At 37.7% G+C, this 20,085-nt stretch overlaps 1 protein-coding gene across 14 annotated transcripts in view; it reads left to right on the top strand.

The window, feature by feature from the left end:
• Positions 1 to 20,085, top strand: part of SYNE1 (spectrin repeat containing nuclear envelope protein 1) — a 311,588-nt gene that overhangs the window by 253,128 nt on the left and 38,375 nt on the right. For all 14 annotated transcript variants that reach the window (XM_074580424.1, XM_074580426.1, XM_074580430.1 and 11 more), the window contains 15 exons: positions 411 to 566; positions 1,304 to 1,474; positions 2,974 to 3,107; positions 4,351 to 4,555; positions 5,761 to 5,943; positions 6,946 to 7,092; positions 8,171 to 8,325; positions 8,690 to 8,837; positions 12,554 to 12,648; positions 13,622 to 13,856; positions 14,558 to 14,752; positions 16,087 to 16,212; positions 16,953 to 17,108; positions 18,961 to 19,119; positions 19,632 to 19,798. In XM_074580424.1, the coding sequence (XP_074436525.1) occupies positions 411 to 566; positions 1,304 to 1,474; positions 2,974 to 3,107; positions 4,351 to 4,555; positions 5,761 to 5,943; positions 6,946 to 7,092; positions 8,171 to 8,325; positions 8,690 to 8,837; positions 12,554 to 12,648; positions 13,622 to 13,856; positions 14,558 to 14,752; positions 16,087 to 16,212; positions 16,953 to 17,108; positions 18,961 to 19,119; positions 19,632 to 19,798 (2,432 nt within the window). The remainder of the gene's footprint in view (positions 1 to 410; positions 567 to 1,303; positions 1,475 to 2,973; positions 3,108 to 4,350; positions 4,556 to 5,760; positions 5,944 to 6,945; positions 7,093 to 8,170; positions 8,326 to 8,689; positions 8,838 to 12,553; positions 12,649 to 13,621; positions 13,857 to 14,557; positions 14,753 to 16,086; positions 16,213 to 16,952; positions 17,109 to 18,960; positions 19,120 to 19,631; positions 19,799 to 20,085) is intronic.

Below are 20,085 nucleotides of genomic sequence, written 5' to 3'. Positions count from 1 at the left end.
TCATCTTTTTTCCAGAGGCTTGAGGCAGCTTTGGACTAATTAAAAAGCCATCTCAGTGTTCTCGGACAAACTAAGACACACAACAATTTTCCCATGTATTCAAACTGCTGTCCTATTTTTAATGAGTTTTGGGTTCTTACGTGAGAGCAGAAAATTAAACAGAAATTCAATGTAGAGGACATGCTTCTATTTAAAATAAAGACAAACAACTACGCTTTAAAGGGAACATAAAATATTAAATAAAATTGCTGATGAGTTATGATTCTCTTGAGAATAAAAAGCCAACGTATGCAAGCGTGACTTTCCATTTTTTAAAACTACGGAGCTTATGGGCATCTTTTCTGTCTCAAGGCATTATCTATCCAACTAAACAAACAAAAATACTTAGGAATCTTCTTTTTATTTTTCAGGAATTAGAAGAATCAATAAGAACAAAAGAAAAAGAAGTTGAAAATGTAGAACAGAGTGGTCTGTCTTTGATTCAGAACAAGAAGGAAGAAGTCTCTTCTGCTGTTATGAGTACATTGCAAGAAATTAACCATTCCTGGGCCAATTTGGATCACATGGTAAAAGAATCATCAAGGGGCAAATTATAGCTCCAGGAACAGGGCATGGAGGAGAGGGAGAATTAGCAGCTTGCAACTGGTGGATTTCTTATTTATTGTAGGGGAAGAGATTATGAATTTGTCCCTGTTTCCACCCATCCCCAAGTTTGTGTGTACACTCCACATAAAATGGGTATAATATTTCCTATTTGAAGGATGTTTTTAGTTCTTGTAATTGAACTTTTTTATGTGCTTCCTGATATTTAGTGAAAAGATACCAAATGATCTGTAAGGAACTACCTTTACAAGCACACAGGTCTCGTAGAATAAGGAAGGGATCGGCATTGTCATCATCCAAAGCTTGATAACATCAGTCTGCCTTCTCAGGAGGAATGCAGTGTGTTAGTGATAGCTCCTCTGATGACTTTCACAGGCTGATTTATCTGCCGTGGGCATTTGTGTCTCATAGTCTTAAGCAATTTCTCTTAATCCGGCTTTGGACCAAAGTAGAACGGACTTGATACTTTCTCAGACTCTGCCATCCTAACTTTAAAAAATCAAGCAGAACTTTATGCTGTACCCAGTGTAAGCCCAGCTGATTGTTGTGCAAAATCTTCTTTCTCCAACAAGTCTAAGATTAGGCTTGTAGATCAAGTGGCATCTGAGATCAAAAGGAAGGAAATAATTTAAAGAAAACGCAAAGATCTTGAATGCTTTTCATTTACTTTTTTTTTTTTTTTCTTCCTCCTTCCTCCTAGGTTAGCCAACTGAAGATATTGTTGCAATCTGTTCTTGATCAGTGGAGCATTTACAAGGTGGCTTATGAAGAACTGAATAGTTACCTGACAGAAGCCAGATACTCTTTGTCCCGTTTTTATCTTCTTACTGGTTCTTTGGAAGCTGTGAAAGTCCAAGTTGATAACCTTCAGGTGAAAAGAAAACCATGGCTCTTGACATATTAAGGATGGATTTAAGTGTTAATTTTGTTCTCGTTGCACGGATGCAGATAACCATACATTTTGGTTCATAAAAAATGGAAGTGCAGACATAGTGGCACATTACAATCCCGTAACATTATCAAATAGCTATTCCATTTTTCATTTTGCAGAAAAATAAAATGGTGATAGTTTTTTTTTTTTGGTTTTAGATTTTTGATGCTGTTCTTTAAATTTTGAGCTGTACTCTCAAATGGTTAAAAGTTTTTAAATCGTGCTGGTGACCATTAAAACTAAAGTTTCTCACTTTGCTTCGTCAGGCTTCTGAGCTACTGGCACATGTTGAGATCATATTTATCATATTTTAAACCTCCCCCCCACCTCAACACTGTGCTTGCATGAGATAAAAGATTAAAGAAAATAATGTTCCAAAAGCTGAGATACATGTTCAAGTGGTTTTCCATTGGAAGACAAGCATAAAATATGAGACTGCTATTATAAAATTTAAACTAATATTCATTGAAATAATTAATTGAAATAATTAATTTTAAAATTATTATAAATATTGTTGTTACACAGAATAACCTTTTGTTTCAAAGAAAGTTGTTGTCTTCAGAGTCAAAAATAATAATGCAAACATTTCCAGATGCTTAAAGTAACAAGAACTTTTGTTATTAGCATTTGCCAGCAAATTTAAGTTTACATTATCATTTAAATATTTTGTGTGATTTGAAGTCCAGATAGATATAAGGCCAGATGCCCTAAGCATGAACAGTACTTTTCAAACCAAGATTTAGAGAGCATCCATTAATGCACTTTACAGCCAGTCTTCTATGTTTTCATTTTTTTTATGTGTCAGAGAGGAGGAGTCAGTAAAACAATAGGTACAAAAAATTACTTTTTTTTACTTATTAAGATTTCTATTATGCTATTTAATCAGGTTGAGATTTGCTGGGCTGTTCAAACTGTAACAATATGCATAAAAATATTTAAAGCTAAGAAAAACCAAACAGGAGCATTTTCCCTGCCAGCAATACTTCAGACTGATAAATGAAAGAGCAAGAATCTTATTTTCAGAAGAAAGATTTTTTTGTGCTGTAACCTTTTCTTATTCTAAACAAGAAAATGTTATTTAATTGATTTTCTTTCATCAGTTAAGTTTTAATGTCTAAAGCACTTCCATGCACTTATTCCTTCTGTGCAAGAGTACTTGTTTAGAATAATTTCTTTTACAAGATTTTTACATTTTGAGAAAATATTAGGTTAAAATTTAGTTTTTGCTACATCTTGTTATTGAATCAAATGGATCCAACATCAGTCTTATATTTAACAACCTTCTATTTAGATGAAACATGCATGAAATAAATTTTTGCATTCATAACCTTTATAATGTAATTGATGCATACTATTTTGAAATGTTTCTATGTCATGCAATTGTAATACCTCATGTGTGTTTTTTAGGTTTTTTTTAATTATCATTCTATCTGTTTTAGAGCCTACAAGATGAATTGGAAAAGCAAGAAAATAGCTTACAGAAATTTGGTTCTGTGACCAATCAATTGTTGAAAGAATGTCATCCACCAGTGACTGAAACACTTACCAACACTTTGAAAGAAGTGAATATGAGGTAGAAAATGTCTGTGTGTTGAGCTTTACTTTCAGTGTTAAATCTGCATTTATCCATTGACTCGTTTTTCCATTGTTTTTATTTTTGTTGTATTTTATTTTTTCATGCATGGTTGCCAACCAAGATTAATAAATACCATGCTGGAAAATAATACTGCACTTAACATGCAAGAATCCTGTCTGAAAAGTTTGTAGGCTTTGCATGCACCAGGTTCCCCAGATTTTAGGTTGCTGTTTCTAGTCGTAGGAAGGGCGTGATAGGCAAGAAGGTCTAAGCCTTCCCCAGTAGCTTGGCAAACAGCTTCCCCAACTTTAAACCCAGGCCAGAACCAGTGTAAGGGTTTGCTCAGATAAGCTGCAGAAAGGCAGGATCCAGAAGCAAAATCTGGTTTGGTGGAAGGTTTGGGGTTTTTTGGAAAACACAATCATGCCAAATTTGGTTTTATCTGTGGTCCATCCTGTCCTAGAATCCAGAAGTGGAGGGAGGGATTATTCACTCAATTTCAAAAAAAGATACTGTAGGATTTAATAGTTTCAATGATAACTGATGGAATTTTCATGTCACCATTTTTATCATATAATAATAATAATTGAAAAATATTGTGCTTTCCTTTAGTGAGGAAATAATGAAGCAATTTGATAAATACCAGCACATTTGAGAAAGTACCTATTTCTGATTGCCATTAGAGCCAAGAATTCAAAGGGAGATTAGATATTTAAATGAATAATAAAAATATAAAGAGTTTTAATGGGTCTGGGATTATTTTAGAAGTGAGTTACACAGTGCTTTATGACTTTAAATATTCTGATGGGGTTTGGGAGGAAATTGCAGCAGAAGAAATTTCTTGTTTACACCTGTTTTGGGCCTCTTAGGCCCCTGCAGGAATCTGGTACTGGCAGTTCATGGTCAGTCATGGATGCTCTGTGCAATGAACAGAAGTGTGCTAAGTGGAAATAGCAGGAGGTTCACTTCGAAAAGTGGGCTCCAGCTCTGAGCTCAAGCGTTAAAATACAGCATCCAAGATGTAGCACAGATCAAACCTGCTGTGACAGGTCAAAACAGAATACCAACATGTTTCTTGGATTCCTTCCCCCACCCCCCCACCCCGGCAAATGTCTGGGCCTTGATTATTACCAAATTTCTTAAAAGCCAGAAGACCATGGGAAACAGAAGAGAGGAAGAGGGGAAGGGATAGTTCTTGTGGACTCCCAGGCTTCGATCATTCATCCAATCTCTTCCCCAGGTGGAACAACCTTCTGCAGGAGATTGCAGAGCGGCTGCGTGCCAGTAAGAGCCTCCTGCAGCTGTGGCAGAGGTACAAGGAGTGTTACCAGCAGTGCTCTTCCACAGTCCGTCAGCGGGAGGACCAGACCAATGAACTCCTGAAGACTGCCACCAGCAAGGACATTGCTGATGATGAAGTTACTACTTGGATTCAGGACTGCAATGTATGTTCAGTTAAGCTTTGCAGCTTTTCACAGCTCTATGGGCTAAAAATCACAGGAGGCTCTCCATTGCTAAACGTTATACCTGGTGTATTGGAAACTTGCATACACACACAGTTCTTTTTACTGATGCATCTCAGGCACAGGAGAGATGGCTTTATGTCTGCTACCAAAACATCATGAGTTTCTCAGACTTTTCATGTGATCCCTCTGTTACTTGTAGTAGGGTTTCAGAAGCTTGTATCTGAAGTCATCTCTCTGGAGAAGGTGGATAAATTATATCATTTGATTCATTCTTAAGTCCCTACTTATCGAAGGGATTTTTGCTTAGGAAAATATCTCTACCAAATCTATAGAGTTCCTTATAATAGAAAGAAATACAAGATCTTTTGACTACATTTCCACCAATTAAGGCTTTTTAGTTTTTCTGAATGAATAGAGACTGTATGTTCTGGGGATGTCTTATTCCTTTCTTATGGAAGGACACCATTCAATCTGAAACCTTGAGAGTCTTCCTTTTTCAAGACTGCATCTCAAGTCAGCAGGATAGTTTATCTTCTATCTGTGGTTACATTTTAGTTCTTTTGAGTTAGTTAATGTTAAGTCATTGACAAAAAAAGTATTAAAATGTTAATTGTCTTATTGTAAGCAAAAGAATTGCAAAAAGAAAAATTAACACATTAATGAGCTCTTTGAGCATTTACTGACATAGTCATCTGGACTGGCAAATCAAATTGTTCAGTTCAAATAATTTCTTCATTTCCTGATGTCCCATTCCTTAGCCATTATATTAGGCCTTTTACAAAAGTTATTTTTCGTCCCTTCTGGTAATTCATAGCAGAAAAAAAAGGGAGGTCTAACCAGGTCTGAACTGACCAACAGTGAGGGCTGACACTGCTTAGGACCAGCATGTCAGTAGATTCAAAAGGTTTGTTTCAACAAGTATTGCCCCATCAGTAACTCAGGCTTGCTCAAAGGTAGCTGAGCAGTCCCTTCGTACCATTGCTCCATGCACAGGTACATACTTTTTTATTCTGCCCATCATTTCCTTTTCACACAGAGTGTGGATGGACACTTGGGCATTGAAATACAGAAGTTTTTCATATAGTGATGGAGTTCGGTCATTTCATTCCTCTGAATCAGGGGAGGATGACATTAGCTGAGTGTAAGGTTAACTACTCATACCTTTATTCAATGTGTTGCCACAGGATGTACTCACGGATTTGAAGACAGCACAGGAGTCGCTGGTAGTTCTTCAAGAACTGGGAGAGGAGCTGAAAAGTCAGGTGGAGGCTTCAGCAGCAGCAGCTATACAGTCTGATCATCTTTCTCTGAACCAGAATCTGTCAACCCTAGAACAGGCGCTCCGCAAGCAACAGGTTGTACTTCAGGTATGCAGAGAGTGTTTTCAGTCCTTGAATCTGATCGTCCTGTGGTACCTGAAAACATATAAATTAGCTAAAACTGACCGAGAAAAGAGGATGATGTTACCTGTTCATCAGCATTTCCTAGACTTCCCTGGAAGCCAAAGCTGAGAGTAGAAAATATTCTCGAGTCCAGCATAGAGACCTTGTAAGAAGGTCCAAATTCTGGGAAGAAGATAGCAAACCTCATGGAGGAAAGTGTCTATCTGGAATGCGAAGGGCACCGTGCTTTCTGCAGATAGCAATAGTGCTAAGAGCTGGATCCACAGCTACTGCTCCCCTGAAGACAACCTCTCCTCCCAGCTAGTTCTTTAGCAGTAACACAAATGAGAGATTCTGAATAATTGTGCAGAATTGATTTTTATAGTTCCTATTAATGTCAGCCATGAGACTGACACCTACCATTTGTCAAAGCTGTTCAGTAGATGTTGCTAATTGTTTGTGTCACCAGGGACTAAAGAGGAAAAAAGGAGTGTCAGAATGTGTTCCATAGGAAAGTATATGGGTGAGAAAGCAACAAAGGTAGTAGTGGCTTTTGTTTGTGTGACAAAAGGATTTACCCAAGAAATCCAGCATTGTCTTGTTTATAACATCACTGTTTTGTGAGGAGACAAAACGTTAAGAGAAGTTTTTCATTTCAAATTGTATTAATAGCAACTAGTGGTTCTGTCTGCTGACAATAAATTAAGGAGTTAGTTCATAAAAGGAAGTTAGAGAAGGTTATCTATTTCAAGGCAAGGAGATATTTACATACTTTGTTGAAGTGGTGCCTTTTTGCTGTGATCAAAAATCCTCTGTTCTAACCTAAAAACCCCCCAATAATTCCTCAGTCTGTGAGCAACGCAGCAGTTACAAAAGCTCCTAGCCTATACAGCTGTTTGCAAATCTGTGAGAACAACCAGAAGTGTAATGCCAATATGGAGGCTACGTGGCCAAAGTTCTTACACTGTGGGTCCTTTTCTATTCAAGGCTGGAGTGCTGGACTATCAGACCTTTGCTAAGAACCTGCAAGTCCTTGAGGCCTGGATAACAGAAGCAGAAGAAATATTGAAAGGACAGGATCCCAGTCATTCATCTGACCTCTCAGCAATACAGAGCAGAATGGAGGAACTCAAGGTGACTAATAAATGCAGAAAGTGTTGATTTTTTTTTTTTATTTTTTTCTGTTAGCCTGGTTATTTGTAGTACAGTTATTTGTAGTACAACTATCGTACATGTATTCTACGTGTATTAAAGGACTGTTACTCATGCAAAGTGTAAGAATGAGAACTTAGAAGTTTTGTGGCAGTCAAGGAGTTATTGTCCATGTTACTTTGCCCCTGCGTAAAGAAGAAAGGCACAGGAAAATTGTTTAGAATAAAATTAATATCAAATCTAAAAAGGAATGGAAATTTTAGTAAATTTTGGAGATTTTTGTCCATCTTGTTTTCTCTTGACTTTTTTTTTTTAATTTATGCAATTCCCATCCCAGTGGTATTTAGTCTAGGGATGAAGTCATCTATTTTTTTGAGTATTTCGATATACTGAAGAAACATCCATACTGTGTATTGTGTGTTCTCAATTGGAGCTCTTTCACTCTTTCTTTTTGTCGGGCTTTTTTTCCCCTCTTCCTCTTTCAAAGTTGAAAGTTTTGGAAACCTAGTTTGCCATCTAGGTTGGTTTTGTCATTTTATTCTCCCATTATTTTTCTATCAGGATTAACTATACACGTAATTGCATCTTGGGCATGTTAAAACCCAGGACATTTTCCTAACATAGTAAATTGGTATTTCTGTACTGCAAATGAAAAAAATTAAAAATAAATGTTGAATAAGTTCAGTGGGAATTTGCCAGCCTAGCATTCAGGCTAAGAAACAAGGAAAAAGGCTCACTTTTTTGACAAAATAACCATATGGCTTCAAACACTAGCCTACTTCTGCAGCTCTGAGTGGCAAATCCCCAGTTCAGCAAAACACCTCAGTGCAATTGGAATTTACTTCTCTGTGCACATTTAAACATGAACATAAGTCTTCCCCTGGTCTGGGACCAGAGGCTGAAAACTGGAAATGCAGTTTTTCCCTGGCATAGGAATTGCTTGCCACTTGGTGGCAACCAAGGCCATTCCAAATTTAACTCAGTGCTAGTTCATAATTTTGTAGTCTGTAACTGTGTATTTACTGAACTTCCTAGTTATCATTTTTGTTGTTTGTTGCAGAGTCAGATGTTGAAATTCAGCAGTATGACCCCAGATTTGGACCGTCTTAATGAGCTGGGTTACAGGCTTCCTCTGAATGACAAAGAAATCAAAAGGATGCAGAACCTGAACAGACATTGGTCTCTGATCTCATCTCAGACTACGGAGAGATTCAGGTGGGGATAGTTAAAGATTGTTGTGTAGTTTTCTTAGATTACAGCAGCTAGAAAGTATACCTTTTGCAGAATATAGGAAATGTTTCAGATATTTCATTAACCAAAGCCCTTTGTCTTTGGTATAATTACAAATAAAAAGCGAAGCCAGTGAGCTGAGATGTTGGTTTTGCCACAAATTAACAGAATGTGAAATAAGGAAGACTGCTACTTTTCAAAGTGTTGACTAGATAAATTGAATGAGGCAGCTGAGTGGGAAGAGTGTTACCGTCTGATCTGGAATTCTGCTGGAAAAGTTATTGCAAGACCCTTAACGCCGAGTGTGAGAGGAGGAGACCTTACCTGAATCCATCTTTCTTTCTTTCAGTAAACTGCAGTCTTTCTTGCTGCAGCAGCAGACCTTCTTGGAGAAATGTGAGACTTGGATGGATTTATTAGTTCAGACTGAGCAGAAGCTGGCAGCAGAGGTTTCAGGAAACTACCAGAGCCTTTTAGAACAACAGAGGGCACATGAGGCAAGTCATCATGTGTATTTATACATAACTACAACACATACTATTTATACATAATTGGAATGCACATTCTTTTGTGGAGTAATATAAGAGCATGCCTTGAATTGAATTACATTTGCCTTCACCATCTGATGATATCTTAACTTAATAACACAAGCGTGCAAATATGTCAATAATACGCAGTTTGGGTAGGACTTGAGTATCTGTCTGCATTTGTGTATAATGTGTCAGTATGCCTATGAGTGCTTGTCCCCTACAGATTGGTTTGTACCAAGGAAATCAGAGTTTTTATTGGTCTTCCCATAGAACCTAACTATTCTCATGCAGTTTGGCCCTTTGTCTTCAGTCCTAACTGGAGAAAATCTCTCTTTTTTCAGTTTATTTGGATTTTGGGTTTTTGTTATTAAATTGCCAACATATACTGCACCTGAAGAGCATGTTAAAGGAAGACTTTTCTGTCAAATACCGAGTTATATAACTCACCATGGGGCCTCCATTTGGTAACATTTCCTTGGAGAACAAACTGATTTGATCTTCGCTGCGTGCTGGAGTCATTTGTCTGTAACAAATCAAGCACTAGCCCAGGTTTTGCTGCAGGGAAAAACTGATTCAGTTTTTACTAGAGGATGCCTTTGTGATTCTTCAGTGCAGTCAAGTGATGCACATTTTTTCTCCACCCATATTGTTACTGCCAAGAATTCTGGTAAAGATCAAGTAAGATAAGTCAATTTTCATACCAAGGCTCCCATGTGGCCACAGTAGTTTCAGTTCCCACAACTTTTTCAGCTGACCTACCCATCGACTCAGGCCAGATCACAGGAAGAGTCATGTCCTTCCCCTCTCACAGCGGAGTGTTTGGATGAATGTCTGATAGCAGAAAGTAATTCACAACCATTTTTGCTTGTTTTAGCATACATTTGCTTTAACATTTAGCTGCCTTTGCTTTCACAAATGTCATCCATTTCATTTCCTCTCAGTGCTGCCAGCACTAACTGGACGGTGTCTTTGTAAGTTGAGACATCTCATTGAGATCTGAATGTCCAGAAATCATTGCTGTCTAAGTGGATAATTTCCTACTGTTGTGTTCAGGTATAGCTATAATTTTTTGACAGGGGTTAATGGCAATCTTCTTGCATTCAATTATCTTGAGATCTCAGCTTAATTCTCTCCTGAAATCTTGATCTGAGCAGTCAGCTCAGAGGAGTGTTACTAAGGGACTCTATTGAAGATTTTTTTTTTTTGTTACAACTATAGAGTCATCTCTCAGAATTCAGTGAACTAATACCTGATTTTCTAAATACTGCAATTCATCCTAAGAAAATGTTATAAAAAGCTTTTTTTTTTTTACCTAAAGCTTTTTGGCATTTTATACAATCTAAATGTATTCAGTACTCAATGTTCTTTGCAGTGCCTCCTGATACTCGTGAAGAATTTTCTTTCCACTCCTTGCAGCTGAAAGGGTCAAATGTAAATTTGAGATTAATTTCCAGATTGTTTTGCTTTTTATTTTTGAAGATAATGAGAAAATATTCTGTTTCCGCATGAATTCCCATAATGGATATTGAAATGCCTCCAGCTCTCTTATCAGCTTTCCAGTGCTGACTCATAACTTTGCTGGTGTTTATTCAAAGAGGACCCCAGCTACCTCAGTGGCCTTATTTAGAAATAACTTCCCACTGAAAATTACAAATCAGCAACATGGAGGGTGACACCTTTTTTAAATATCATGCGCTAACACTGGCATCTGCATCTGACAAGTCTGTCAGGACGATCTTGTAGTCATTCTGGCGCAGTTCTCCAGATATCCATTTGCAAGCCTGGTACATTGCTTGGGACTCCTGCGCAGTGGGAATGCACTGAAACAAGTGTTTGAGAAAGTGCTGGCAGGGGAAGGGGAAATTCCTTGCCAACTCAATTACTGAAATTTTTCCAGTGTGCTGGTATTGTGCGTTCCAACACCTGCCCTCCTTTCCTCTTCCTTTGCATTTCTTTTTCTATGATTCATAGTGATCTACATATGAGAAGAAACTGGAGTGGCAAGTGGTCCCACGTAACAGTTTTCCTCTTATGTACAGGGATAGCGTACAGGCAGAGAGCAAGGGCATGTTGACAGAAATGTCTCTCTGCTTTTGGGTAGGGCTTGAATACCTCCACTCTAAGCAAAGTTCCTCATGCTTGATAAGCTTTTGTTTCACCTGTCCTCTTAAAAAAATATTAAAGTTGTCACTTTTAGGGGGCTTGGTTTTGTTGGGTTTTGGTGGTTTTTTTTTAACCGGTTGTGTTTTGTTTAGTCTCAATCTATCAACAATGCCGGTAGATGCTGTTGCCTCCTGTGCTTCATCCATGCCCCTTAACTTGACAGAAATAGATATGACAGGAAGTAAAATTTCTGCCTTCTTGCTCTGAAATTCTCAACCCCATAGTATTATGGGTTTTGTTCATGAGATAATAGAGCAATTCTTTTCCCTTCGCCATGCTCAGTCATTCATAGGAGCCAAGGTATTCAAAGAACGCTATCAAATACTTCTGCAAAGAAATTAGATAACACTATTTCTCTCTATGGGAAAATTTATGATCTGGGTAACACTTTCAAAATTAACTCAGTGATCCAGAGAGGCAAAACTTACTTTGAAAAATTAGCCCATTGTCTAGAAGTCCTAAGCTACATACTACGTGCTTGAGAGATTTAATCGTGCAGGTGACAGCGAGTATTTTGCTGGCAGTTGCAGATGCAGGGACTGGTACCTCAGAATGTGAGCTGGTGGGAAGCCATATAACAGGAGTGTAATCTTGATTTGGGGAATAGTCTCTCTCAGTTCAGGCAAGGATGAAGTTCTGTCAACTGCAAACACCATCGCTAACAAAAGAAAAAAATAAAATCTCACGCTTCATACCAGTATGTGTTCTCTTTTAATCTCTCTGAAAACCTTTTGAACATGGAGTGGGTCTAGTCCTGAACTGATGCCTGGGCGTACCTTCATCAACATAAGAATATTCCTGAACAACCTTATCTAGAGACACGGCCCATTACTAAAAGAAAACATGTTTTAAACAATCATTTATGTAATTTTTGCTTAAGTAGCAAATTTATGTAATTTTTTGTCTTAAGTAATATTTCAGCAATAAGGGAGTTTTAAAAGCATTGTGAAATTTATTGTGACTGATGGGGAAAATTGGAAAATAAATTGGAAAAATTGGAAAAAGTGCAAAATTCATTTCTAGCTCCTACACGTGGTTGACCATTTGTTTTAAAGTTCTATTGTCACTGTAAAATTGTATTAAAAATTTGTATAACACTATCACAAACAATCTGTGCATAAATTCAATTTAACAAGGCAAAGGACTATTATATTCTTCAATTTGTCAGAAAATAAAAAGTGCCCTTTCAGTCCATGCAATAAGTATCCTATCTGGATTTTGTTGTAAGTTATAGTAACAGTCACACAATTGTACTCAGAGAAATAAAACCTAGCTCCTGTTGGTATTATTTAGCTTTTTTTTTTTAAATCAATCTCAAGTAACTAATAATAATTACTAGAAGCTGCAAGTAACTCCAGCAATGAGATTTTTAAAAGTGTTTCTATTTAAGTTAATGACAAAACTCCTATTGAGTTAATTTGAAATGAGATTACATACATGAAAATTCATTTTTACCAATACTTACAGATAGAATTAAAATGTATGATCTTGTTTTAACATCCTTGTCTCCTGTACAACAGCTATTCCAGGCAGAGATGTTCAGCCGCCAGCAAATTTTGCATTCAATTATCTCTGATGGGCAGCACCTCATAGAACAAGGACAGGTGGATGACAGGTAGACATTCCTGTGTTGTTGCTGCTGCTGTTTATGTCAAGTAATACTTAGACTAATGGGGGACTTCCAAACCAGAGAAGGTAGCAAATGTCAGTGTTCAGATCATGCTCTTCTGAGGTAGAAGTTATGCCATGGTTAAATTATTAATTAGCCAGTTTTTAAATAAAACAGTGTTCTGGAGTATGTGAATGTGTGAATGCATTTGGGAATACAATAGCCTTGAGGCTGCTTGTCTGACAAAGATTTGTCTTGGATTATCAAGCGTGTTACATATTTGTCTATTTTGATGTACTTTCAAAATGTCACTTTCACCAAAGGGGCCTTCAGTAACAGATTTAGTGAGTTACACTTGATTTATACCAGCTGGGGATTTGCCTCTACAAAGAGGATTCCCTACTGCCATTTAAGAATGTCTGCAGCCTAAATGTGATGGAATAGGAATTCATTGCTGTCTGAGATTTTATTTTAAACACTTGTGATCAAATGAATGAAAAACACTGAAACACCAGTGGCTTTACACTTGTGCATATGCATTGACTTTGCTAAGTATATCACGGTCCTAATATAAGATGAACTGTTTATTGGCATGTGAGAATTTTGTTAATAGTGTATGTCTTATGCCTGCTTTGAGCTCAGTAGTAAATTGTGAAATCTCGATGATTTACTACGAATTTGGCTAATCCAAACTGGCAAAGCCTGTGGGTTTTCTTTGCATATTTCTGGGGAGAAGGTGGAAGAGTTTTGTCTGTTAAAGGTTTGGGATTTTTAATGTCTCGGTAATAGGAGCCCTTTGATTCTTCCAGTACACGAAGTGTGAAGTTCTCGCCCTCAGTCAGCTCTCATGAGACTTCAGTGCTTTTCTCCTAGTGTTTCATAATTGACAGGCAGAAAACATCTTCCCTTTCCCTTTAATTTATTTCATTAAACAAAGAGATTATGAAGATTACTGTGTATTTTTATTTCTTTATAATAGGGATGAATTTAATCTGAAGCTGACTCTTCTAAGTAATCAATGGCAAGGAGTAATTCGCCGGGCACAACAGAGGAGGGGGATCATTGACAGCCAGATTCACCAGTGGCAACGCTATAGGGAGATGGCAGAGAAGCTGCGCAAGTGGCTGGTGGAAATATCCTGTCAGCCAGTGGGTGGTCTGGGCAACATTCCTATCCCATTGCAGCAAGCCAGAGCACTACTGGATGAAGTGCAAGTATGTCCAGTGTGTTTGAAGAAAGAGGAAAAAAATCCCTGCCATTTTTACACCCTTCATAATTTAAAACATCCTTAAAAATGTATTAGATTCAGACTATCTGCTTTGCAGAAAGTAATATTGGATGTTAGTTCTTCTTTGGAACTGGCATAGCCTCAAAAGCAGCAGTGTGATGGAAACAAAGTTGGAGTTCATAAAGAACATGCAATGGAGAACTTACTGGACCCTCTCTCTTGAGTTTGCTTCTGGTTTTGCTTTGTAGCTAACATCATACTGAAACTGTCCTGAAAAAAAACATGATGTCCTGTTTGAGGGATAGCTTGAGTGTCCATCTTCATGTGAGGTTAACAAGCTGTTCAACAGCTTGGTGTCTTCAAGTGTTTTGGCTGGAGGATACGTATAATAATAAAGCCTATAAGCACAATAGGCTCTAGAGGGACTATTTCTTTTTAAGAGCAATTGAGAAACTGATATTAATGGGGAGAAAGAAGTCTTTCATGTCTTTATGTCCTCAGAGACATTTTCTAAAGGACTGCTGCAGTAAATGATTGTGAAAAAGTTAGGGTAAAGCATTTGGGCAGTAGTGCATGCTTACGCCAAGGTATACGATCAACTAAAGTATGGGCTTGAGAACGAATTATACTGAATTGCTAATTGTAATTAAAAAGACAAACCTGACAGAAAACTGTTAATATTTTCAGCTTAAAGAGAAAGTTCTCCTAAGGCAGCAAGGGAGTTACATCGTCACTGTGGAAGCTGGGAAGCAACTGCTGCTCTCTGCTGACAGTGGAGCTGAGGCAGCCCTGCAGACAGAGCTCACTGAAATTCAAGAGCGCTGGAAGATAGCTAGCACTCAACTGGAGCAACAAAAGAAACAACTTGCTTTACTTCTGAAAGTAAGTGTGTGATTTCTTCTGTACTTCTTCAGCTGGTTCATTTGTTTCTCACTGTGATCCCTGTTGAAGAAAAGGATTCTCAAGGGATAAGCACAAATACAGGAATTGCATATATGCTGCACAAGCTCACGTTTTCATTTCACCACCTCTGAAACTAGGAGTGGTAATACTTCACAGTAGGCTTGTAAGTTAGTTGATATCTTTTAATTGATATTTCCAGAACGCTGCCAATAAAGGATATTCCTAGCAGTCCTATTTTCAACATAGAGCAAAAATGTATCTTATTTTGCACAATGCTGGTTAATTTTTATATGTACTGTATTGAAAATTAGACCTGCCTTATTCCCTCTACATGCCAATGTCAAGTTCTATCTAGCAGTGTAGTAGCCTGTGTTTCCTTCCAGCATCTTGAGTACTTGCCAGTTTAGATAAACTTCTGTGATCTTGGAGAAGTGAGCCTTGAACTTTATTTTGATGTAAGCAATGTCCAGAATGCCTGCTAACCTCATTTTAAGTACTGAAGATGATAGGCTGGAATTTAAATTTGGTCTGTTTGGTTTTTCCTTTTACTCATTTTAGGAAGGATAAGGAAAATTGGGCTTGTTTGTATTAATAGAATAGGGCAAGTGCTTCTAGAATAGTTTCAGATGTCTAATAGAATTACAGACACTTTAGTTTTGTTTGTGAATAGCAAGAAGCGAAGCAGTGCAAGAAAATGAAATATTATTTTGGAAAAGTTCAGACAAGTAAATTTTTCTTGCTCTTTCAAGCCTTGTTCCTTATACCTCGGCTTCTAGTGAGGGAATTATGTCAGGAAATTTTAGTCATGAAAGCTGTTATCTAGGGAGAAGAAAATTTCTGTGGTATTTTGTCCCAATGAAAATATGGAAGCTAATGCTTGAAGGTGAGGAAGTAGGGAAATTACCATGCAAATTGGATAAATCGTCTCATAGATATCAAGCCTTCATTACATTATGCTATCTTCGTCTTAAATACGTGACTTTTTAGTGGTCTTCTGACCAAATGGGAAGCACAAATGTGTATTCTACAAGAGTATGTATTGCATTAAGAGCATCACAAACTATTGTCGTGTAAGGTCATGTTACTTACTAAGGAGAGAAGAAAGAAGACACCAAAGCGAGGGTTTTTTTGCAAGACCTGTTGTCATGCAAGACATGACTCAAGCTCTGAGACTAAGTATTCTCTAGAAAGGGATTTCAGGGCATGTTATTATTATGAGAAAGTTTTCATTGCTTAGTGGTTAGTTAGGCAAATCAACTGACATAAGTATAATCCAGATTTGAATTGAAGTCTAATAAACATTCTGCCTTCAGGACTGGGAAAAATCTGAAAAGGGTATAGGAGACTCCCTGGAGAAGCTAAGATCATTCAAAAAAAAGCTTTCTCAGCCTTTGCCAGAACACCATGATGAGCTGCACGCAGAGCAGATTCGATGCAAGGTAAAGCACTTGTTCTCTGTTGACTGTCTCATTTTGTCTGCCTTTGTGCAGTAACCTTTTTCATTGTTAATAGGCTTCACATTACTGACTGTGCAAACCAGTCAGCCACCCCTGTTACAAGAAACTATCCGTGTAATGTTTGGACAGCATAATACCTGCAGGGTAACTGTAGATCTGATCAAAGTGAGATCAGAACAGGGTCTGAAAAGTATTGTAGAAGTGCTGAACACTGGTGTGTTTTTATTATAGAAATTCTAACTTCAGATTTAAACTCATGGTACCTAAACTGTTGTTTTAGTGCTTTTTATTCGAGGTGAGATAACTGTGGGGAGTCTTAGATAACACTTTGATGCTATATTCTTTGCACCTTAGAAACGGATTACAGATTGAAAATATTTTTCAGTACAGAGGACTCCAAGCCAATACTTGGAATTCTCAAATACCTTTGAACTTTAGAGAGATTTGAATAGTATATTAGTTTGTGACTACTTGTCACAGGGCTGATGTATCATTCTCTATTGTGGAGTTACTTCTCTCGTAACTGAAAATATCGGTACCTATGAGGTTGGTGTTTTCTTTTCTTTTAAATGGGGCTGAAATAGTCTGCTTGAAATGGTGGGTCTGCTCAGATATGACTTTAATTCAGTGGGATAACAATGCTTGTCTTTGTGCTTCATCAACACATTCAAATCTTTATTTGTTAGCAAACTGGTCCTTTTTCCTTGTGCGCTTCTTTTAAGGAGTTAGAGAATGCTGTTGAAGGATGGACAGATGACCTTGCACACCTCTCTCTGCTGAAGGAGACCCTGTCTGCGTATATCAGTGCAGACGATATCTCAATCCTCAGTGAGCGCATAGAGCTTCTGCACAGACAGTGGGAGGAGCTGTGCCACCAGGCAAGTATAGTCCTGAGCACTGATATGAGTACGCAGGCTACAAAAGCATTGGGAAAAAAACTGAATGCAAGTGGCAGCTTTTAGAAAAGGTGCATGTAGGTGCACTCAGATTCAAAACTGAACTCTTGGTGAATCAGGGAAAAGATCCATTGAAATGCTTCCTTTAGTTACTGATCTCTTGAACTTTGTCATGGCTGTGAGGTCATATTTAAGCAACCTTGAAAAACGAAGAAAAGAGTCACGCTATGTGCTGTGGGACTGTGGCATGTCTGGCTACGGAAAACACAGAACTAATATAGTTTACGGTGCTTTGGTGGAGGAGCTGCGCTCAGAAGGGATGTCCCCTCCCCACTCAACATTACTGTATTGTACCTTCAGTTCTGCTGATAGCTTCTGCTTTTTCAGACTTTGATGTTCGCATTTCTCTTAGTCTGAGGGTTATTTTCTTGGCTGCGAAATGAGCTGAGGAATATAGTTTGATTTTTCAGGTACGTCGTGCTATTAGTGTGTTTCTGGCTTCCATTTTGCACTCTGAAATCCAGGGAGTCGAGTCTTCCTCACCCAGCTTTTCAGATTATCCTAATGTTATTTCTGCGGTTTAGTAGAGATTGCAGTCCAGATATACCAGGGTTAACTCTGAAATAGTTACCTCAGGTAAGGTACCCGTGAAGGCTTCAAAAACCCCCCAAAGCAGGAAAAAATGCTTCACGGTTCACAGAACAGAACTTGTTATGAGTTAGTTGCATTTGAATGCGCCAATGTAGATACATCTAAACTACAGTGTAGTTAGTGCATGTATGTTTATGGTAAAGGAGGAAGTCAAGTAGAGAAGTTTTATCTTAGTTTTGTGTGTACTGAATGTTTCAGGATGTAACCTACCTAGTGCAACACTTTGTTCAACTGCTGCTTATTTCCTGAAAGCTGCCATCAAGTTTAGAACCGCAAAAAGGAAATGAGAGATCATGTGTATGCCCTTGTTAAACCTAACACGGTAGTTAAACACATCACTTCTGTTTATGAAAGGGCAGATGCAGTCTTCATCGTCTCAGCTGAAATGCTGATACAAACTCAGAAACAATGCAGATTACCCTGGGGAGGAAGTAAGTAGTTGTACAAATGTCTGAAAGTGGAGAGGTGACTTTGCTGCTCACCCTCTGCTGCTATTTTTATTTCAATGTCTGTCTATTGCAATTCATAGTTGAAGATAGTACCGCTGCTGTAGAAATTTCTTAAACATGGCAATGTTTTCCTTCCTCCTGCATTAACTACAGCATTAGCCTGTTTGATGTTTTGTGCTTATTCTTTCCTGTCAGGGCACACCTCAGTCCTTTGGAATCTCTTAGTGTCCTGCCCTTTCAAGAGAAATAGTCACCTACGAAACGAGTGTATTGGGACTCAAGTAGAAAATTCCTTATGCAAAACATAGTGTATCTTTGATTTAGTTTTGTACTTACAAATAATGCTGATGTACAAATTACATGGTCTTTTTGAGTTTGGCCTGTGCTATGTATATATCTATTTTTTTTGCTTTAGCAAGCATTTATATCTTCCTTTTTTACTTAATCTCTTAGATTAAAAAGAAACTATTAGTATACTTTATAACATTTTATAAGTGAGCAAAACTTGTAAGAAAATTAGAGACATTATAAAACAAGATATTGATAGGCTACTGAGTGTAATGCTTGGATGCCTCTCTATGCATAGAATGTAGCTAACAGGAAACCTGAGATTAACACTTACTTCTAAACTTTTGCAGGGCCAGAGGAGTTCACATTGAGGCACAAAGTGTTTCAAGCATCTCTTAAATGCATTGACTATTCTGTTTTTATTTACTCTGTGCAAATGTTTGAAGGTCTCCTTACGTCGACAACAAGTTAGTGAGAGACTGAATGAGTGGGCTGTCTTCAGTGAGAAGAACAAGGAGCTCTGTGAATGGCTGACACAAATGGAAAGTAAGGTTTCTCAAAATGGCGACATCCTCATAGAAGAAATGATTGAGAAACTTAAAAAGGTATAGTGCAGTGCATGTACACTTACACACTGTTCTTTAACTGCTTACTTGCTTTGCGTTGCAAAGAGGATACTGAATTAGCTGAAATGGAGATTTTACCTTACACTGATGTTTGTAAGTTCCAGTAAGACTGTGTTTGTATTCTTCTCTCACTACGGAACATTTTCCTCCTTTCTTGAGGTAGAACCTCCCACAGTATTAGAAAATTAACTGAATGTAAAGTCAAGACACCTGAATACATTAGTAAATGTCCAATCAGAATTGCGTGTATTGACTTTAACTATGGCAGATATATTTCTAGAAGGCGTTGTGTTGTGTTTTGGGTTTTTTTTTCATTCTTCTGATGAAGTTGTTCGTGGTTGTACATCTAATGTTTAAGAGATTGTCTCTCCACTGTCCCAATCATCAAAAAACCAGCATTCACTTGTATTTTTATATGGTTCCTTTAGTAATGTAGAGCAGAGTGTATTCAGAATAAGTACCCTGACTTCTGATTGCTCTTTACTGTCCAGGATTATCAAGAGGAAATTGCTGTAGCCCAGAAGAACAAGATCCAGCTCCAGCAAATGGGAGAGCGACTAGCAAAAGCTAGTCAGGAGAGTAAGGCATCAGAGATTGAGTACAAACTTGGCAAGATCAATGACAGGTGGCAACATCTTCTAGATCTTATTGCAGCCAGGTAAAACAGTTGTTTTGTTTCAAAGTGCTACGTGGGACAGATTAATTTGCTGGAGGTCATGAATTTAAAATCTTTTTATTGTCTGCCATTTCATCATTAACTGTGAAATGAGTTTATTCTTAACCAGCAACGTGTTTCTGTGAAAATCACCTTCCTGTTTTACTTTACAGTACCTGACATCATTTCTTTTTAAAAAGAAAAAAAAAAAAGAGTCAATTGAAAACATTATCTGCTAGAATGACATAGGATCCATTGCAGTCAGATTTAGTGAGCCTTGCTCCAGTACC

Source organism: Larus michahellis, chromosome 3, assembly GCF_964199755.1.
Source record: "Larus michahellis chromosome 3, bLarMic1.1, whole genome shotgun sequence".
Taxonomy (NCBI): Eukaryota; Metazoa; Chordata; class Aves; order Charadriiformes; family Laridae; genus Larus; species Larus michahellis.
The sequence above is the reverse complement of the archived record's forward strand: the minus strand, read 5'-3'. Positions and strand labels throughout refer to the sequence as shown.